The following is a 22801-nucleotide window of genomic DNA, read 5'->3' as shown; positions in this document are numbered from 1 at the left end:
GGTTATTCTGGAACATTTAGAGTCTGATCACTATGTGTTTGTACACTGTCATATTCACTATTCCAACACCCACTCACACTCAGGTCAGAATGGCCCAGATGGTGAGCAGTTCAGCAAAATGATCATCTTGCTTTGCATAGTCAAATGATGCAATCTTTCTCAAACTCGGTCATCTGTGCATAATATTTTTGACTGCATTGTATAGACATGCCTGGTGAATCATATGCAACTGGAACATCTTTGATAAATTATTATCATTAACTTTTTAACAAACTTATTTATTACTTATATTTTCAACTGAGTCTTCTTCAGGTAAACTCAGCACGAACAACATTAAAAAATACAATGGATATAGGATCAAATTGGAACAAAACCTTGAACATTTGAATCAGGTTCTAACCTACAGACAAAATAAGTCCATCTTACCTATTTTATCATTATATTAATGGTTGAACATTAATGGTCCTGAAGACAATCATTAATATCAGCCAAAAAACATTAGTAATAAAACAGATTTTGCTGGAATATTGAAGGCATGCATGGTGTCTGATGACCTCCAAACAACAGATGTACTGAACATTCTGAATATAGTGAATCTCTGCAAATTTTTTTTTTATATTAGGGTAGTGGTTTTAAGGCACTCTCATGGCATTATCTGATGTTTAATCAGATCACAACTTTAAGAATTTTCATAGCTGTTTGAGATATACAAATTTTGTAGTAATTGAACAATTCTACATGTTTCTACATGCATAACTGTTTTTGTCAATTATGTAGAAATTAACAGAATTATCAAATTTAAAGCATATTCTGTTTTTAGAATTAAAATTCACATTAAGCGATAATATCAAAAGTGCTCAGCAAATAAATACACAGAAACAAAACACCTTAATTTGTTGCTGAGAAATATATATATTTGAAAAACAAGTGTTTACAGCCCAATTAACAGGCCATCTTTTTTGACCTGAAGATGGCCTGTTAATCGGGCTGAAAATGTTTGTTTTTCAAATATATATATTTCTCAGGAACAAATTCTGTGTTCACATTAAGCTTTTTTAATTTTAATCAAAATACATTTTAAAGTATCGTATTTACTCACATATAAGATGAGGTTTTAATTCATTTATCCGAGCTTCAAATTCCTTTTGCTTGCATCCTATACGTGCAAGAAAAAAATTTTTTGCGTTTTTGCAAATAATTTTTGTGAACCATGTATTTGCATTTTTAACTGGATGCTTATCCTCTTGTATTTAAAAACATAAGTATTTTATTTAGGTCATTTGAATCGTTCTTGTATATTGTCAGGAGTAAATATGAATAGCAATAGGAAAAGCAAAGCTTTTGAATTGAATTTCAGATTGAAATTAAAAAATCATACGGGAGTACAATATAAGTTTTAATCCATTCCCACGTGAAAACAGATGATTATTCAGAAATCAGAATTTGGAGAAACTCACAAGTGTAATTGATGGAGAGTGGATTCGACTGTTAAGAATTGGCAAAAAAGGTTCCAGATTGTCCAGCTTTACGTGAACAAATTATGTTGTCGATTTTACAAGATTTTTCCTTAAAGTTTAAAATGCCAGTAATTTTTGCGGGACAATTTGCGCATTTACATTCATTTGATATTTTACTTATGATTAAACGAAATAAAATTAGAATTGTATTAATAAATCTAATTTTCTTTATTTTGATCTTTAAAGTCACTCCTCGTCCTATGCGAGGTCGTCTTATATTTGAGGAAATATGGTATGTGTTTGCACTTTCATAGCAATATCAATAGTAACATATATTTGGTTTAGCAAGGGTTGAATGGCATATAACAAGTAATAATCAGTAGTAGAAATGAGAGGTCACATCACATTTCCATTAATCTAGCCTGGTATAGCATAGTTTGTAACTTTTAACTGAATTAACTGTGAGATGATAACATTTGAATTTAAAGTCAAATGTTATCATCTAGTCATTATTGAAACCTAATAATAAATACAGTTTAAGCTTGTTTATTGTTAACTTTACTAAAAGTGTGGAAGTGACTTGCAGTAGTCTCCAAAAACATTCTTTACAAGAATTTTCTCAAATCTTCTAAATCTATTTGAATCTTTCTCTGTTATCAGATGCTATTGCACGGCAATGTTCTGGAACTGAACTTTAGTTTTCATAGTATACTAAAAAATGTAATCATTCATTATTAAACAAATATATATATAATTCTAACCGGAATCCTAACAGCAGTTGTGACAACAGAAATGTTATTTATGATATGTGCATTGTAAGCAATCAGCAAACACCTTATTTAGAAGAATGATACTATGTTCATCTTGTAAACAAGTAGAATTATATGAATTATATGAATGAGTGATAAAAAAAAGTATACCAGAAACACTGTAAAAGAATACTTAAGTGTACTTCTTTTGTCATATAAATGGATTTTGCAATTTCTTTAAATAAGTTCTATTAAAAATATTTCAATATCAGTATTAAAGTTTTTTCTAATTAATGACAATATTTGATCATTTTTATGCTATCTTATTTTTATTGCATTATAAATAATTTTTATGCAAATATCTTTATATGACATTCTTACATTTGATCTGATCATGAACGATAAAGTATTTTAACATTTAAGCTTCAAGATATAATTATGTAATAAATTCATATATTTAGTTAGAATAAAAACCTTTTATATACCATTCAAATTAATAATCTTGATAATTTACATATTTTTGAACATGGTTTTATATTAAACTGTTGCTGAAGACAAGTCATATTAAAATTTAAAAAATATTACATTTAACATTAATATCTGTATACCTTACTAATTTATTATGAAATCAGAATTAGAAAAAAATGTGGAAAATATATGTAAAATTAATTATTGTAAAGCCTTATAAAAAGTAATTTATTATTTTTAATAAATAATGTTTTAATGATTCTTAGAAGCAGATTTTGTTTTCAAATTTAAATTGAAAACATACAATAAACCAAAGCCAGATTATAGCTTTAGGATGCTTTACACACATTCAGTATTTGCCAAGTGCCAAATAAGTAGCTTTCACCAATGTTTTTGCATAAGTGTTTGTCACATGGTGAGCCCATATATACATACGTATGATATGATTATTTACTGAGTATCAGTTCATTGTGGGAATGACAAATGTTTGTCATAGATCTAGAAAATGGACAATTCTCAAACAATAATTTGCGCTACTGCTTTTGTAGTTATATCTGTTAACGAATAATAGTTTATATCTGTTAACGAAAAATAACAACCAGTTTGACTTATATATTTTATCTGTTCTTACTCCACTTTTAATACTACTTAAATAATACTTTAATACTACTAAATACTCTTTATTTTGTTATAACTTGTCTTAAACAATGCCATTAATGAGTCTTTTTTCCCTCCTTAATTCAGCAACAGAATATTTTTCATTCCAATTATAGTTTCATTATACCATTCCATTTTGAAAAAATGATCAAAAACAAGGAAATACATAAATGTTTATCCCCATTTATTTGGCTTAATTAATAACAAGAATTTGGAAACAATGAATTCTGAATATTCATCATGAGTACATCAAACGTATTACTCAGTATTAGCCAAATGTTTGCTCAGAATTTGGCAAATACCAAGTGTCTGGAACTGCCCTTAAAAAAATCTGGTATTTAGATTAAATTTCATAATTTGTGTATTTTAAAAAAAATCATTTATTTTATTACTTTTATTTTGTTGATTATATGATTTTGTAAATTTATAAAATTTTAATATTTAATGATTAAAACTTTTTGACTAAATAATTTGCAGTTGTATGCTCAATCATAAATTTTCAATTAATTAAAATTAGTTTAATTTTAGCTCAAAAGAAAATTCAATTTTTTTTTATAAATTGAAAGCATTCTTTCATAAATATTTCAACCAAAAAATGTTTATGAATTAAAACATAGCTTGCAATTTAAAATTTTTATTTTAATAAGTAAAATAGTTTAATAAATCACTAATAGAATACAGTTCACAATTTTAAGTTTCATCTTTTAAGTGAATAAATATACTTTGACAATACTAGATAAGTGAAAGTTTTAATATGCAGTAGAAACTATACTATCTGTTAAGTTGGGATTGAGACCATGATGGATAGACTGATAATAAAATTCTTCCTATCAGTACAGAAAAATTAATACACAATCCTATATGTACAGTACTATACAATCAAACAGCTGTTTATTTACTGTACAGTGCAGTATTTATATGTGATGCAGTAGCAGCACAGTGCAGAAAAGAGAAAATGCAGTAATTCTACTCTCTAAAGCTGAATTTAGCACTCTGAAAGTTAACATAAAGCTGATGGATAAAAGAGTGACAGATAATTGAGTTTTTACTATACCATATAAAATTAGATTAATGAATTAACTAATTTGTTCTAAATGTAGACTATTAGGTCACCTACCTGTAGAACAAGTTACTTAATATTGAAATTTATTCAGCAATTAAGGATTTAGTTTTTTTAATATTAAAATATATCTTTAAAACAAATATTGATTTTAAATATCTGAAATAATTTAAGTCATTTATTAAATATTAATTTTTTTCCAGATCAGATGTAGAGCACATTCCATCATTACTTTTATCAACATGTTCAGTATTACGTCTTTTGTATGATATGGCATTGGATATATTTGATAAGTATGTGTTGCTATAAACATTGTATTAGTAATTTGTATGTGATAAAATATGCATATTAAAATTGTATGATTATTATCATATATTTTTCTATTAAGATAAAACTGCACATTTACATAAGATTTTAGGGATTATAAAAAACATTATAATTATGTTATATGTATCATTCTCTGTTTAAAAAATATACATAAAAGTTGTTTTTATTTAGTAAAATTCTTAATTTTGAAAGGTTTTGATTAAATTGTCTATATAAACTATTGATAATTATTATTTTAAAATTCAGTTGTTTACATTAAACTTGTAAAATGTTATAGAATTTATTATTATTATTATTTTTTTTTCAAAGTAATGTTTAAAACTGCAACTATCAGTTTATCAAACTTAAATTGTTTTTTTGCAATTATTTATCTTTATTTTATAATTTCTCAGATAAAAAAAACTACAAATTTTTTAAGATTATGTTTTGGATGCGTATTAGAAATTTTTTAGATTTTAGTTTTTCCTTTATATTAAAAGGCATAAAAAGTCAATGCATTCATTTTTATGATTATAAAACGAATCTAGAATTTTATAGTATATTATTTTTTATATAAAAATACTTTTATACATAAGTTAATAATAACTAGTAACAGAAATCTTGTATTTTTATAGGCCAAATGTAATGTCAAAGATGATTCCACAACCTTTGCGCAGAGTTCATTCTGATTCTGGTGCAACTGGAATATTTAAGGATTCTTCACCTAGCAAATGGCCAGCTGTTGCATCTTTAAATTTTGCACCTCCGACTCCAGATCCTATGATAGTTCATCCTGGTGTTATAGTATCCATGCTACATCTTTTACCTTCTATTGAATATTCAGAGCAACCACAAGTAAGATTGCCTTTATTTAAAATATCGATATGTAAAATCTCTAATATATTTGGATTTCTATGAGTGATATATTTAAGTTACAAACAGAAGGAAATTAACTTCAGTCTGTATAAATAAGTGGAGTAACTGTAAAAATTATGAGTCTCATAGCTTACTCTAGAATATTTAAACACGGAATTACTTTTTGCTATCTCTTTCTATGGATAAATATTACATTTAAATAAAGGAATGCATACAGATTTCAACATTTTAATATTTTTTTATATTCTCAGTAGTAATTATTTAACTTAAATTAAGGATTTATGTTTCAGTATTATGGTTACTGATCATTCTTATTTATTATTCATTATACATACTGAATAATCATTATGATGTTCTTAATTCAATATCATGCAAAAATTTTTACAGAAAAACAAAACTTCAAAAATTATCAAAATTTATTGTATAATAATTGTGATATTTAGGCAGTTTTAGAAAAATAGAAATATTTTAACTGCAAGTAAGAATTTTGTCATATATTTAAAGTATTAATCATTAATAAGTTTGAATTAATTTAAATAAATTTTGATGTCTGAAAAACATCTATTCAGATCAGAATTTAAACCTACAACTTAATATCCAAATACATTGCTTATTTAAGAAGTTAATCCATATAATTTAAAATGTGATTAGAGCAGAATTAATTGCAAGTTTATTTAAGATGCTAAATAACCACAATAAGTAACCTATTAAGTTTGTAAGTTGATATAAAATATATTCATTTATTCCTGTACAATCAGTTCATAACTTATGTACTTATTTGTACTTATGATGGCCAAAACTAGTATATTAAAAATTATTTTTATTTCTAAACAATTGGTCACACTTTCTAATGGCACAGTAAAATGTCTAAGTGTTACATGTAATATTTGTTAGGTTTTTGTCATCATATATCTTTGTGTGTTAGTCACATGACAACCTTTGGCTGGAGTGGAGTATCTTTGATAAATTTATTGAAGGTCACTGCATATTGTCAAATGCACCTTTGATATCTAGAAATATTCATATATGAGACATCAATCTCTTCTTCATTCCTTGCTGTAGAGTATCACACAATTTAACAAGGGCATGCTCTGTGGAATGCTGGGGCATGAAATCATATTGGTCATTGCTCAAAAACTTACCATGAGGTGGCACTTTCTTTTAAAGAAAAATAAAAATTGTATGGAAAATGGAAATTTACAATACACCATTCACAATAAAACTACTATTTGATGGAATGCATTATGTATGTAATCTGAAGTATGCCTGTAAATTTTTATCATCTTTGTGTTTCTGACTGTGTTTCAATATAATGAAATTTCACTATAACAAAAATATTTTGATGGTCTCCACAATTTTGTTATACCAACATTTCACTGTAGTAGCAGTAAAATAGCTTGATCTAATTTGGCAGTTGTTTGGTTTTATCATCACTATCTTTTTCTTTTAGGCTTTTTTTTCATTAAAAATATGAATTACTCACAACTATAAAAGCAGCAGCACAAATTATTGTTTGAGAATTGTTCATTTTCTAAATCTTGGATGAACATTTGTCATTCCTGCAATGAACCAATGCTCAGTAAATAATCAAATGTGTGTATGTATGGTGCTTGCCAAGTGAAAAACAGTTTAGCAGATAATTTGACAAAAGACACATATTCAGCATTTGGCAAATAGTGAATGTGTGGATGCATCCTAATGTATGCTTTTTTTTCCTCCTCTTCCATGCACACTAGTAAATAATTCATAAACTCTGTTCTCTCAATCCTGAAGCATTGAAGCATTAACTCTCTTGCTTTTCTATCTCTCATAAATGTCCTCAAACTTCTGCACATGCAAATGCCAAACTTTTTGCTCCCATCTAATCACCTGCATAATTTCAGGTCATGCATGTGACAGTCAGTTACTTTTTCACAGGAATAGATCTTGTGTGTGTGTCAAGTTGCTGTTGTTGACAGAAAGAGATGCTATTATTGTTTAATGTAACCCTTTTCTCACAGTAACAATTGGAATCTTGCATATTGTAATGGCCAATAAATCCACTTTATAGAACAATAACTTGTAAGTTTATTTCTGTTTAACTATAACTTTTGTGTCACTAGTACCAAAAATGCAAAAATGAAACTAACTTACTTTGATGCTGTTGTCTCAGATTTTTTTTAAATTTTAGTTTATATTAAGTTTAAAAAGTGACTTAACAATAAATTAAATAAATAAAAATTAATGTAAAAATAAAATAAATTTTGAATGGCAATTGTAATACTCTTTTAACAAAATTTTTGATTCTTTTGAACATGGTTGATTACTTGCATATTTTCATGAATCTCTGTTAATAAAAATATCATAATTAATTAATGAAAATATTAAACATTGGTTTGAAGTTTAATGCACCTAAATAATGTGCTGTTCTGTATTACAGTATGCATGCACAGTGACTGATTACAATATACAAGTATATGCAATATTATGATATATAGGCTTACACATGTAGTAAAGTTCAAAAATACAACAGTTTCACAATTGGTGACCGTTTGGTATGCCAATAACACAATAAGTTCCAATAGTTCTTATTTTTTGTACTTGTGCTACAAGAAGACATATTGTGATGACCGACAAACAGTTGTCTAGCTGTGACACTTTCTTAGTATATGGTAGAACTCACTCAGCAAGACAGATCCAAACTTGAAGTACCAAATTTCTGATCGAAACTTGCAATCTAAACTTGAATTTCCTGCTTGACCTTATATAATCATCGACAGCCGTTGGCTGACCAATCAGCGACTATGCTAGGCATAGCTCTATTTCAGGTTGGCCACATGGCATGATCCTTTGCCAACTGTCTCTCCTTTGAGACGCATGTGCTACAAATTCAAAATCTAACCGATTGTGTTCCTTAACTATCTCTCTTCGGCAGCAATTTAAAACCGACCAATCATGTTTCTTACATGAGATCACCATGACACATGTCTTTGGGAACACTATACTTCATTATTTTGTTGTGTTTGATTTATAATCAGTTCATTTTAAAACAAGTTCTGGAATGGAATCTTGTCATAAGTTGTGAACCTCACATGTATATATGTAAAACATGCCATTATGAATTATTTCGAGAATCTTTAGGCATTCAGAACTTTTGATTTACATAGGAAATTAGTAATTATGTTAGATATTAATCTACTTATGTTTAATATATGGTAGGCATGGGCAAATGCAGCTCTTTTTGAGTTACATGCAGCTCTTGCTGAAAGTGTTAATTTCTGCTTTTTATTATTATTTTTACAATTTTATTTCCACAATTTTGTGAAAATAAGAAATTATATATATGTAATATTTCGAAATTTATTTCCTAGTTGGTGCTATAAATTAAATTGACATTTCAAATCTATTCTTTTAAAACAAGTTCTCGACCCCGATGAGGGACACCCTATCCTTCCCTGCTTTACCATACTATCTGCCACAACAGTACAGAACTGCAGCTCCCATGCATTTTGCAAAACCTACATTTCGGCTCCCATTGAACTCTTGCTTGCCCACCTCTGACATATGGTATTGTGAGAGTCGAGATTTATTAGGCTAAATTATTGTAAATAGTGTATTAGAGAATTAATATATTGTTTACAAGAGATGAAGTTGCATCCGTCATTTTAGAGAAAAAGGGAAATCAACTTCCTTCCCTACACTGCTTATCTACACAGTTAGGCATCCATCTGGAAGTTCACCCTTTCACATATCCCCCGAACATCCCATTGATGTACAGAAAATTTTTTGTTTTGGTTGGTTGGGCATGTTTGTATATGCAGAAACATTTCCTGTGATCGAGGAGTTCTCATGAAACCCCCAAGAGTGCAGATGGCATAGAAGGGGTTTACGGCCACATAAACTAGGCCCATAGAAGAAGATACTCCTAGGTCACATGTCTACAAACAGTCCATGGCTATAGAAAGGTCTTCCTGCCATAAATCCTATATCATGGTGCAACGGAATAATTAAGAAGATTATCTCCCCTTCCTCTCCTCATTCTCCTCCTCCCAAGAATACAATAAGAAAACTGTGTCTGAGGTAGTATATGTTTAATCAATGTAAGCTCTCTCTCAGAGGTAGTGTTCACGCAAAGCTTATATATACAGTGGGTGATTGGTTAACGAACAAATCGGATAACGAATACTTTCACGAAAGATTTTTACGTTCGGACAATGAACGCAAGATCAGATAACAAACACCTCACAGAACAAACACAAGAAGAAGCGATGTAAAATAATGAATACTGATTAGTCTTCCCTTGTCTTCGGGCAACAATTTGAAACTTTTCGAAGTGTGGGAGACATTGACTCTGAACCCGGTATATACCGATCGGATAGTATTCCTCTGAACTTTGAAACTCTCCCTTGTAATACTAAACTTTTATTTTTCTGACTAACAATTTTTTATAGTATTTGCGAGACTGCCAGGCAGGCACTTGTTAAGTTTTGCATTGGTTCTTATTTTCGAAAGGTGAGAGTATAATAGCAAAGGTAGAGAGTGGGCAGAAGATGCCTAATGTTGCTGGGCAGTATGGCTTGAACAAGTCTACAGAAGGCCACAGTTCAGTCTTACTTAAGAAAGATACAGTATAATCAAGAAGCCTCAAGCAGCTAAAGGAGTAACAAAAATCACATCTGAGAAATAAAGAACATTGAAGAGCTGATAATGGTACTTGAAACTGATCTGATGAGAGAAAAACATATCTCGCCAAGAAACTTGGCAAGATATGTTTTCTTCTGAAAAAGAGGATTAATGCCAATATCTGCTATTAAACATCTTTTGAGGAAGTGGGAGTATGTCAGAACAGTGGTCTTAGAATGGCATCCAACCAGGTTGAGGTTAATAGGCTTAGGGATCTCTACAATTACAATGCTATTAATTACTTCTGAAAAATTTTGAAGAAGAGAGAAAAGCAATCGACATTAGACAGATTCTTTAACCCCCACAAACGGAAAAAACATGACTAATAAAAATGCAAGACTGTGTATATATGTATTTTTATTATTACATATAATTAATGTAGTAAGAAAGTATATATTTTTTATTTTTTGGGGTCTCCAGAATGAATTAATTAAATTTCCATTAAAACCTATGGTAAATTGATAATCAGTTAACGAACAATTCAGATAGTGAACAAAGTCTTGGAACAGATTATGTTCGTTAACCGATCACTCACTGTAATTTATATATAAATTAGATAGTTAAATTCAATATGTTGCTTTTGCTATCCTATGTTGTATGTAGAGTCTTGTACATAGTTTATTCATTTAATCTAATAAATAATACTTGTTATATTTATCTTATGAATTCATTTGTTTATTGAGTTCAGATCATTTATCATTAACGATACATCCCACCTCACTTGATTAACCCTCCTATGATTAGTTTGGATGTTGTCACTTGGACGTCATTTATCATTTTATGTAAATGCAAAATAGGGCACGAAATCCATTTCTATCTGGTGTCAGTGTCAGTCCTGACATGGATCAGGATCATAAGATCTTGATCTCTATTTTTACTCATTAAACGCCATCCTATGACGATAGAGGCCAGTTCGATGACTGCATTGCCGATTAAGTGGTATACAGAGTGTATTCTAAACTCTATACCCCTGACTGCCCTCACAGTATTGTATTTCAGGAATATGCTTATAAACAGATTTGTATGAATTAAATTTAGTTATCCCATAAAAATATATTAAAATTAAGAGAATCTGTTTCAAGAATGTGTAAACAACCTTACTAATGTAACAGTTTTTAGCTGTATTTTATACACCTAAAGAGGAATTAAGAGAATCCATTTTAATAATTAACCTAAGTAAGATAAAATTATATTTGTAATAAAAAATTACACATGCTTTACCAAAAATTTTTTTAAAACATTAAGAAAACATTATACACATAACTTTCATTACCTTTGAAGAATAAAAAAGTAAAAACACACTGAGTGTGGCATTAACAGTTTTTTATTTTCACTAGTACATTCAATGAATTTATGTTTATCATCTTCAGGTGAATGAAATTTAAAAATAGAATGCATTCTAATGCAAATGGATCAAATATTATTTAGATTGAAATTAAAAGTCATTATGAGTGTGCTGAAATTCAATTACACAAGATGTTTGAACATCATGGAGCGCAGGTGTGGATATACATCTATGCGAAAGGTGTAATGGCAGACATATATCACTGTTTAGCCATTTATACAGGGCATTCCACACACTGGGCAGGTCAAGCATGGGCATGTTGCATGGCTCCAAGGTTATTGTAAGTTTGCTGTAAGCAAAAATAAAAAATGTTGACACCACATTCAGTGTGTATTGTAAGTGTACATAAAAAGAAAGTAAAGTTTTTACTTTCTTTTTATGCAATATTTGGCTTGAGGTTCAAGGTGTATTATGATTAAATAAAAAATACATAACTTATAAATGTAATTCATTATTGTTATTTATTAATTTGTTTAGTTAATAGTTAAATTTTTATTTTTGTCTCTCTAAAAAACACAAAACATGTTTTAATTATGTCATATAGCAAGATTTATTTATTTATTTGTTTTATTATAAGATCATATTATTTCAAAATCACATGTAAAGGATAATCATGCATTTGCACATCAATTAAGACATACAAGTTCAAATTTTGTTCTGAATGGAGGTTGTATCAAAATTTAATTAATTTAGATTTAGTATTCATTTTCAATAAATGATAACATGTCTAGCAGAAATTTAAATTCTCTAATTGTTTAAAACCTTTAATTAACCCAGTCATAAGTCAAACAATTTCTGTCATTTGATTAATTCTGTACTGTTGTTATGTTTAAACAAAACTGAAATGAACAAAGGTAATAAATTAAAAATAATTTTATTGTAATTTAATTAATCTCTAATAAATATGCTTATTATTAATATTTGATTGTTTTCTTTACTGGTGAGTAAGTGACATCATAATGTTCTACCTCATTGATAAATTGTAATATATAAGAATATAAATGACCATTTATATTATTATACTATAAATTACAATAAAACAGCTGTAGTATTTAAGATGGTTTTATTTCACAGAATGTAATAAAGACATATCTGCGAACTTGGTTTTTAACATTATTTTTTGCCAAATAGTTTCACTCATACTCTTGTATGCATTTTTAGAGAAGATCCATTTTTGAAAATTATGAAAAAATAATAATGTAGATATGATCACATTTAATCATTTCAAAGAATTGGTTAAATTAAAATGGGGATCTAATTTTTTATAAAACAAAATATAACTAAGAAAAGTTATTTATAAATTTAAAAGTAAAAATTGTTTTTATAGTTTTGTTAATACATATGATTTTAGAAGACTGTTACAATTTAGAATTATATGGCAATATTAATATGATGTTTTTAATTCTTAATATAATTTGAATTTAATGCAAAAACACAAAAACCAGGAATATTTTAAGTATAGTTTTATAAAATTCTACTTACACACAGGTATGAACTGCATAATGAAAGTCCACTTAATGATGGACTGCACATAAGATAGAGTTACCATGCCATAAGTTTATAATGGAACTGAAAAATTTGTAGCTGCCTGTACTTTTTCTATATTTAGATACATATCATTGTGTTAGATATGGCCTGTATGAGTAACAGACTATACTATACAGATTGTCTATGATGATTGCTTAATAACATATATCTCCATCATTAAGTGGCACATACCATGTTTTTTAACATAACAAAATAATTATTTATATTATTTCAGTTAGTTAATTTTATATTATTATTAGTAAGAAATAAAATAATTTTTTGTGTTCTATTTATTAATAGTTCAGATTTGAATTATTGTTATAATAAATCATCCAATAATAATTCATATTAAAATATTTTGAAAATAAATTTTGAAATTTATTATAGCTTGCGGTCACCTTACAACTTTATTTAGCTGAAGTATTACGATCTTTAGTACGTTCTGAACGAAACCAACAAGTTATGTGTGAAGCTGGATTACCTGGAGAGTTATTAAATAGATGTTCTGTTGCTTTAGAAGATGAATGCCATCCTCTTCATCCACCATTACAGTATATTTTGGAACGTCTTGCTGCACAGTCATTGGAGCCTAGAGATTTAAGGTAATATAAATATGAATAAGTAAATTTAATTATGATTTTTTTGCTATATATAATTTGACATTGGTTCACATTATTATTAAAAACATTGACGAAATTTAATAAATTTACAGTTATGTCATTCAAAGGAAGAAAATCTCTAAAAAAAAAAAAAGAGAGAGAGAAAATTCATAATTAACTACTTTAGATATAACTATGGAGGGCTATGGTGTGAATTGTGCCCAGTTGGTGGAGAGACTGATATGTTTATATCTAAATTATAATAATTGATAATCTAATTAGTCTGGAAGCCAAGTTACATAACTGGCAGCATGTCTCTATGGTTAGTAGGAGTTGCAGGTTCAAGTTCCACTCCAGGCCAATCTTTTCTTTTAGAATATGCTAAAATTAATTTTTTATAATTATTATATTTAAGAAGAGATGTCTGTCTAGAAGCCTGTCTCTTGCCAGACTGCTTAGTATTTATTTAACCTTAGTATCCTGATAAAGGAAGTCTTGCTATGAAAACTTGAGCCCAACCGAGATTTGTGAATCATTATGGTCATCTCTAACAACACAGAACTGTAAACGCACATGTTAATGGCAATGTATTTATTTACTTACTTGCCAGCCTTTTCTGATTTGCATGTTTATATTTATTTTACTCAACAATGGCAAGAGTTATCTAAAATTACTTTACAGTAGACGTTCAGATTTTCACATAATTTTCAATGACACCATTTTTGACCCCATGTATCAGTGAACTTTGGCAGGATATCTTCATAGGACCCTGTAACCCATGATCTCTGACACATACACTCATCAATTTTTGAACATTTATAATTGACATGTAGGACTTGCATCTTGTTTGGACATAATTAGTTTAATTTTCATACTTTTAGTCATTTCCAAATTATGGGATTAGTTTACTTTACTTGTAACACCAATGTATATTCTAAGGTTTTTTTTTTTTAAACTGTAAAAAGCATACAAATTGACAGCCACAAAAAAAAATATTTTCTTAAGGACAGAAAATTTTAATTATATAAATATGATGTGTCATTGTAGTTCTGGTGGCAGTTTAACAACAGAGTGGAAAGAAACTCCAGGCTTCAGCAGTAATATGTAAGAAAATACTTGTTGCAAGTCGATGTATTGTTATTTCATCATCATGAAACTACAGTTTAGAAAAGAAATCTTAGAATTAAGTTTGACAAAGCTAATTTTACAATACTTTATAAATTTTTATTGTACATATATATTAATTTATCATACCTATATTTGTTTATCAATTCAAATTATATAAATAATCTAAAAATAAATAAATAAATAGCAAAGTATTTGTTAAAATATAAATTTGTTAGAATAATAAAGTGTAGATTTTTATTTTTAAATAACAGTGATTGGTTTATTTGATTGAAAAATAAAGTGTAGTACAAAAACAATTTATTATTATATTTTAATAAATTTTTTATTTTTTTGTTTTCAGGTGTTTTTTAAGATTAGGATTACCCTTATGCTGTACTCCATTTGATCAAATTGGTACTGAAGTACCAAAAACTCCTGGAAAAATAGAAGGTCGACCTGCCAATCAAAGAGATGGTGGTCCGGTACCTCTCACTCGAGTAAAAACATTAGTTTCCATGACAACGCCAAGAGATTGTCGACTTCATGGAACGGCCATAATGCCTCCCTTTGTTGAGTTTGATATGAGTTTTGAAGGATTTAGTTGTCTCTATCTTCCAAGTATTGCTCCACAAAGTTTATCTGCTTCTACTGTGGTTGGTGTTGGAATGGTAGGAATGGGCAATGATGCATCAGTCATTGGTGGCATTGGAACAGGTTAGAATTTTATTTGGTGGAAAGTATCATAAAACGTTTGTTTTTGAACAAAAATATATCCCAGTTAACAGATTTTTGGGCTACCCTATATTTTAATATAGGGTAGTCCAAAAGTCTGTTTACTGAAATTTATTTTAAGAATAGTTAAAACTAGTTTGCACTAGTTGCATGTGATCACAAATAACATAAAGTTGTTCCAACTGGTTTTAACTATTCTTAAAATAATCTTAAAAATATATCTTAATTAACTTCCTTTTGGCTACCCTGTATAAACATAATTCAATACATGTTAAAATAAATAGGAAAAACCACTAATAAATGCACAGCATTTTCATTTTCATCTTTCTTGTACTGCAGGAACAACAAAAGAATCACATGGTGGAATCAGTCTTTATTTTGGAGGCTTTTCTCTGCTTATCTATAAAAAATTGTCTAAAAATGTCCCTATAGTTTTTCATCACTATAATAACATTGCAATTTATAAAAATGTTCTGGTTTTATTTTTATTAATAATCAATACAACTAACTTAAAAAGTAAGATTTATGTGGTCTTTTAACAAATTAAATTATTAAAACTAAGGAAGGAGCATTTAGAATTACCAACACCATTTTTTAATGGAATGTACAATACATCATTTCATAGATATTGCCTTTCTGATAAATGGAGTAACATTTTTATTCTGCAAAATGCTTTGTTTCTGTGAAAAAGCCAAAAAAAATTTAATTATGACATTTAAATAGGTAAATTATAAGCACTAAACAAGTAGTGGTTGAGTTATATAGTTTGTTGGTTGTGTTTCAATGTGTAACAGGTTGTGAATTCAAGACTTGCTAAGAATTTTTTTCTTGTATATTTTTTGTATGTTTCTTCTTATGTTTATCATAAGTTTTCTTTAAAAATAAATAAATGAAAATATTTTATAAACATTTGAGATGCTAAGGGAATTAAAACAATAAAACATTAGCAGCTTTCTGCAAACATGCCCTTCAAATTATAGTGGAAGAAAGTAATTATTTTGTAAACAAGACAATAAAAAAGACAATTATTGTTCTATTGATCTTAAACTGTATACTTCTTTAAAACAAGAAAATACTTCTTTCTATTAAATTTTCTGATATTATGTGCATGCATAATAATTAATTAATAAAAATAATGGAAAATGGCTATTATGTACAGTTTAAAACTTACTAGATGGATTAACAATAAGCATTCACACAATCTATAAAGATATTTTATTGGAGAAAGGTGAAGAATATACATGGGAAGAAAAACAAAATATTCTTAACAAGATGCAACCTTTCACACAACAAAGTGCAGAATTAACAAACTAGACAACAGAAGCAAAGCATTTTGCAGAAAAAAAACTCAATACATTTATGAGAAAAGCAATCTCTATAAAATGACATACATTTCATTAAAAAGTGACATTGGTAATTCCCAATCTTTTCTTTGTAAGATAATATTTTGAATTACAACATTCGGTTTACTGAAATTTTCATTATTTTGACTATTAATATTATATAAAGTTACCTTCTGTAGTTGTTTATTTCTTTATATGTATACAGTGGTATCTCATGCTTTGAATGCCAAATTCAAAATTTGTCTCAGATTTCAAACTGTGCACACAGCAAAAAATTATGCTCAAAGCATAAATGCAATCTGTTGCACATCTAAGTTACCTCTTGCTCTCACTCTTGCATTACTTTCATATGTTTTCAGTGCTATTTATGCTTTGTTTGATTATACAGTATACAGTATATGTGTTGTGTTGTTCATTTATTTTTAATCATTTTTTCCTACAATTTTTCGCCATTGAAAGCTTTTGGGTGCCATGTATGTTTTGTATCCTTTACTTCAGAAATTTTCAAATGGAAATTTTAAACCACATTTGACACATTTGAAGTTTAGGAGTATCTTCCCCATATACATCACAATTTTTTTTTAACTGTTTGTATGGCATTATATCCTTTTTGAAACTCATAAATAATATGCCTGATATGCTTTTTATCTGAAGACATTTTGACTTGATTTTATTCAAACAAAATGTTAAGTAAAAGAATTCAAAAGAAGGTTCTAAACAAAAAGTATAATTTTGCAGTAGCAATACTGTGTTAAATTTCACAGCTGTTATAATTAAATTGCACATCTATGTTTAGTAAGGACAACTATTAAAAATATGCAAAACCTTTCTGTTTGGCCTAATATAACCTTTACTTATTAACCGTGGCATCTGAGAAGTGTATGGAAGCAATAAAGTCTAAGAGGAAGGGTGTAATGTTAATGATTGAGATGAAAAAGGAAGTTATTGCAGAGCATGAAAGTGGTACAATTGTGGCAATTCTGGCAGCCATATTTAAGATACTGAAGTTAACAGTGTGCTACCAGTAAATGCAATTTTCATTTTATTATATGGTATTACATATCGTATGTATTTTTTCATGTTTTAACTTATTATTAGAGCATTTGATTGTGTTATTTTTACATTAAATTATTTTATTGGCTGTGTTTAAGTTTATTGAAATGGGTATTGTTTCAGGTCTGGGAATGGATTAGTTTTCTTTCTATTATTCTAATGGAAAAGCTGATTTGGACTTAATTCAGGATTTGGACTTAATTGGAAGTAATTCAGAGTTTGAACAGCCTCTGGGAATGAATTAAATTCAAAGTACAAGGCATCACTGTATATAATCGTATAAGAATGCATATAAGCTAATAACTTTGAACTTACATAACTAGAGCAATGTGCATTGCTTACAGGTATCATAGCATACTTATTGTTACAAAAATACAAACTCCATGAGAAAGACATGTCTTCTAATTATTCAGTTAGTGAACAAGTGTAGTTTTCAGCAGAGATTTTGATTCTTAACTGAGCAATAAATTTATATAAAACTAATCTATAAATTAGGAATTTCTTAAAGTATTAACTTTTATAATATTTTATATAATAAATGTAATAAGGAATATAAATAAAAAATTTTGTTATATAAAAATAAAGTTAATTATGGATTTAAATTATTCTGTTTTATGGAAGTTTTAATCTAATAAAATATAATTATGTATAATAATAATATTTTTTAAATATTAAATTTCTGCATCTATTATTATTATTATAAAATTTATTATGATTTATGTAATATTCAGGTGATCGTGTATTTCCTCCTCAGCCTGGATTATCCTATTCTACTTGGTTGTGTGTAGAAAAATTTAGTGATCCTCACACTGATCCTCATTCAGTTGGTTTAATTACTCTTGTCCGAAATGTTCAAGGTCGAGATGATCATCTCATATGTTTCACCCTACAGTTGTCTTGTCGAGATCGAGCTGTACTTATTTCTACACAGGAAACACCATTATCTGGTTAGTAACTAAGTATAAATAAGTGATAATCAATATTTTTATGTATTCATATTTATTATCCAGTAGAAAACATTATTCAGTGACTTTTTCTTAAAGTAATTCAATTGACAAAATACTTTTGTTAAATCAAATTATAGAATAAAATAGTAATTGCTTTTCTAGTCTTTATATTTGTAGAAATTTTCTTGCTTCATTGACTTTTTTAAACAAATGATCACTTTTCTATATTAAAAATTGAAATGTAATTTAATGTGGTAAATAAAACAATCAATGTTACTCTTAATAATTTTCGTAATAAATGTATCAAAATAACTTAAATATATTTGGATCAATTTTTTAAAATAATGTAAGCATTCACTTTAAATTATTTTTAAATAGTTTATTTGGAAGAAATATAATAGAAACAAACCCAATTAATACAAAACTGAAGGAACTTAAAAAGTGGCACTTTGTATTAACAAGATTTGTATTAAGCAAACTTTACAAAAATTAATGGTCATATCACCAGATGGCAAAAGCTCAATTTTTCCCCATTATTTCAGTATGATTTTCCTTGTTTCAATATGTTAAAATAAATAAACTAATGTTTTGCTTCAAACATTCATTTTATTGAGATATAATGGTTTGAAAAGAGAAATCACTATAGAAATGCAGATGGAGATGCACATTTCTATAGTGAATTAAAGAAAGAATCAATCTTGTTTTTTGGCATTGGTTATAGTTGTACAATGATTAAATCTTCTGGATATAACAGTCTGACCTAGTCCCCAAATTGAATCTAGGAGATGGACATGCAAAAGACTTAACACATTTTAAAATAATTTATATGCTTGGATTTCAATGGAAACTGTTTTTAATTTTAAAATTATGAACTAATTACAGTATTTCATATTGTAATTTAGTTGTTTCATTGTTTTTGTTATTAAAGCAATTAAAAATAAAAATTGTTTTATAAAACTACATATTATTAAATAAAAATTACTTAATCCTATTAATTTCCAGATTATATGGTTTTTTGTCATTTTTTATTAATTGATATATGGTTAGATTTTGTTTGAAGGATAGATGTGTTCCTGTTAAGGCTTCAATTTGAAAAAAATGTAGATCTATAAATTCCCACTGTTGTGTGTTTGTCTGTCTGCGTGCCTTTTCTCAATCTTGAGAACAGAGTTAGATAGGTGAAAATAAAGACCAGATTTGGAAAACTTAGGTGCAGGAGGCTCCAATTAACAATATACAAACTTCTGATGCAAATCTGAAGTCATGTTATTTCAATTCAAAAATTTTCTCCTGAAAGACGGTAGATGACTGGCATGACTATTCTAACAGGTAAAGTATGATGTACAGGGCCAAGACACTACTTATTGAGGTGAAGAACATATATTTTAAAATTAAATAAATTAAAAATATGATTAAAAATTGCAGCCTGGCATTGTGATGTCACAATAAAATAATTGCTCATTCTTTAGTTATTTTTCAGTGAATACCTTCTAACTGCAAGGAATATATAGCAGCATGAAAATTATTATTATGTAGATGGTTATATTTTGATTTTTTTTTTTTGTTGAAAGTATTGATGAGTTCTATGCTCTTTCTAGAAAAAATATGATGTCTTCGGCTACTCTTTGGACTCTATTTAACTCTTTACGTGAGTTTAGTTTGCTGGTGCTGTATGAGTATGCATTCTAAATAAGAGCTCTAAAGGTTGATAGCACACTTAGCTGGACCATTAGACACTGTAGGTATATACAGAGGATGAAATTCTATATTAAACTAGGATTTCATTCCCTGTATATCCTACAGTGTAGGTTCTTATGGACTTTTTTAAAATAGTTTTTATGTCCAGGTATGGTCTTCAAGACTTTTTAATCCATTTTTAGGAGGGTAGCTCCTAAAAGTCTTATTTGACTTGGTATCTCTTCCTAAACTGTAGAAATGTAGAAATAAAAAAGAACTTGTAAAGAAATGCTAATTTTCTTACAGAGTTTCTTTTCATTTAATGTATAAAATGCTTCTCAAGCCAGATCAGTTCATCACCTTTCCAAATTCCATAGAATTGATCAACTGATCTAAAATTTTATATAACTGATTCTTTCAAACATAAATATTTACAAAAATTATCTTAAAAATGTGGAAAGTTAGATGATATTTTATATAGTTAAGAAAATGTGAAATTGAATACTAGGGACATGTTACAATTTATTGTAGAATTTGGACAAGTGGTAATTATTATTTTAATATGAAGGACTATCTAAATACAATTTGAATTGTAAAAATTGTGTGCAAATAATTGGTAAAGTTTTGCTTTATGAAAAGCTGGTGAGAGTAAGGGCCTAAAGATTTGATGATTATAAATTTAAAAAAAGTTTTTGTAACTGAAAAGTGATTACATACATTATACTGCAATTTAGAAACTAATTTCCTAAGGTTATACAAGAAATGTATTTTGAATTTCAAAGTGTTTTACTAAAAATTTGTTTTAGGACTGTGAGATAGTTCAGACACATCTAGTGCATTCAACCTCACTGATTCATATTGATGACATTAAATGATAATAACAAGGGCAGAAAACATAGTGACATACCAAGAAGTTGGCTGCAAATTATTTTATTAAGAATATTTTTAAAAAGTTGAAATGATTGAACTAAATGTTTTGAAAGATTTGTTTGAATTGTTAAATTTAGAAGAATGTGTAACTTGATGATGGTTGTTAAAAACATTTAAAAATGCTAGTTAATTAGTAAACGAATTGTTTTTATATTTTTATGTTCTATAAGTAATTGCTCATACAATATTTTAGTATTTTATAAAGATTATCATTTGAAATATTAAATATATTTTAAAATATTAAAATACGTTATAAAATGTTTATTAAACTCTAGCAATTTATTCATCTTTGTTAATTTAGCAAACATAGATTGGGAGCCAGAAGTTAAGGATGAATGCTGTGTTAGAATATGGTGTCCAGAATTACTTCAGGAAGGTCAGTGGCATCATGTGGTTGTGGTTTTGAATCGTGCTGTTTTGAAAAACAGCTCAGTTTCTCTCTATGTTGATGGACAACATGTCAACACTCAAAAAGCAAGTAGTTATAATATCTGAATAAAAATTATTTTTAGTTATAATTAGTAAATGATCTAAGAATACAAATGTATCTTATCAAATTACAGTAATCTTTCATCAAAATAAATTTGATATAATTTGTATTTATGTCATAATTAAATTGAACAATACATACAGTATCAAATTTGACTTAATACATGAATTTAAATATCATTTTGAGATTATATTATTAAAATAATAAATAGTTGAGATCCTTTTAAAAACTTGATTATCAATTATACAGAAAAAATAAGTAAAAGAATTATGAGATAACTTGATATTAGAGAAAACAAATCAAAAATAGGTTATTAGTTTAATTCACTAAATTCTATGCTCAAACCACATTAAATTTGTAATGCTATGAAGTTTTAAATACTGTTATAGTGAATAATATCTGATTATGGAGTAGAATTGGAATTTACTGTCTTTTTACCATATACTTGCACATAGGAATTAATTTTTACTATCATCTTTGCTAGAAATTTCAGTTTAGTTCTGTTGTATTATAGTTTTTTTAGCAGGATAAAACAACATACAAGAAAAATTTGTAAGAAATCATTTTATGATAATTTGGCTATTTGTTAAGTATAATTTGTTAATAACTCAATAATATTTTTATTGTTATTTTTGAAATATTTATTATAATAAATTTTAAATATAAATATTATATATATATATATATATATATATTAAATATTATTTATATTTAAGAAGATATCATTATTTATAATTGATTATTAATTTTAATAAAATTTGAAAATATTTATAATTGTGATTCATGTTTGGCCTATTAGTAACCAATAAAAAATTG

The 22801-nt window shown here is 27.5% G+C and overlaps 1 protein-coding gene across 1 annotated transcript in view; it reads left to right on the top strand.

The window, feature by feature from the left end:
• Positions 1-22801, top strand: part of bchs (WD repeat and FYVE domain containing 3 bchs) — a 232023-nt gene that overhangs the window by 86641 nt on the left and 122581 nt on the right. The window contains exons 20-25 of the mRNA XM_067264512.1: positions 4595-4684; positions 5333-5552; positions 13495-13709; positions 15175-15527; positions 18673-18888; positions 21797-21969. Coding sequence (XP_067120613.1) covers positions 4595-4684; positions 5333-5552; positions 13495-13709; positions 15175-15527; positions 18673-18888; positions 21797-21969 — 1267 coding nt within the window. The remainder of the gene's footprint in view (positions 1-4594; positions 4685-5332; positions 5553-13494; positions 13710-15174; positions 15528-18672; positions 18889-21796; positions 21970-22801) is intronic.

Source organism: Centruroides vittatus, unplaced genomic scaffold, assembly GCF_030686945.1.
Source record: "Centruroides vittatus isolate TY-2023 unplaced genomic scaffold, ASM3068694v2 contig_19, whole genome shotgun sequence".
Classification (NCBI taxonomy): domain Eukaryota; kingdom Metazoa; phylum Arthropoda; class Arachnida; order Scorpiones; family Buthidae; genus Centruroides; species Centruroides vittatus.
Note: the sequence above shows the minus strand (reverse complement) of the source record. Positions and strands in the feature narration are given on the sequence as shown.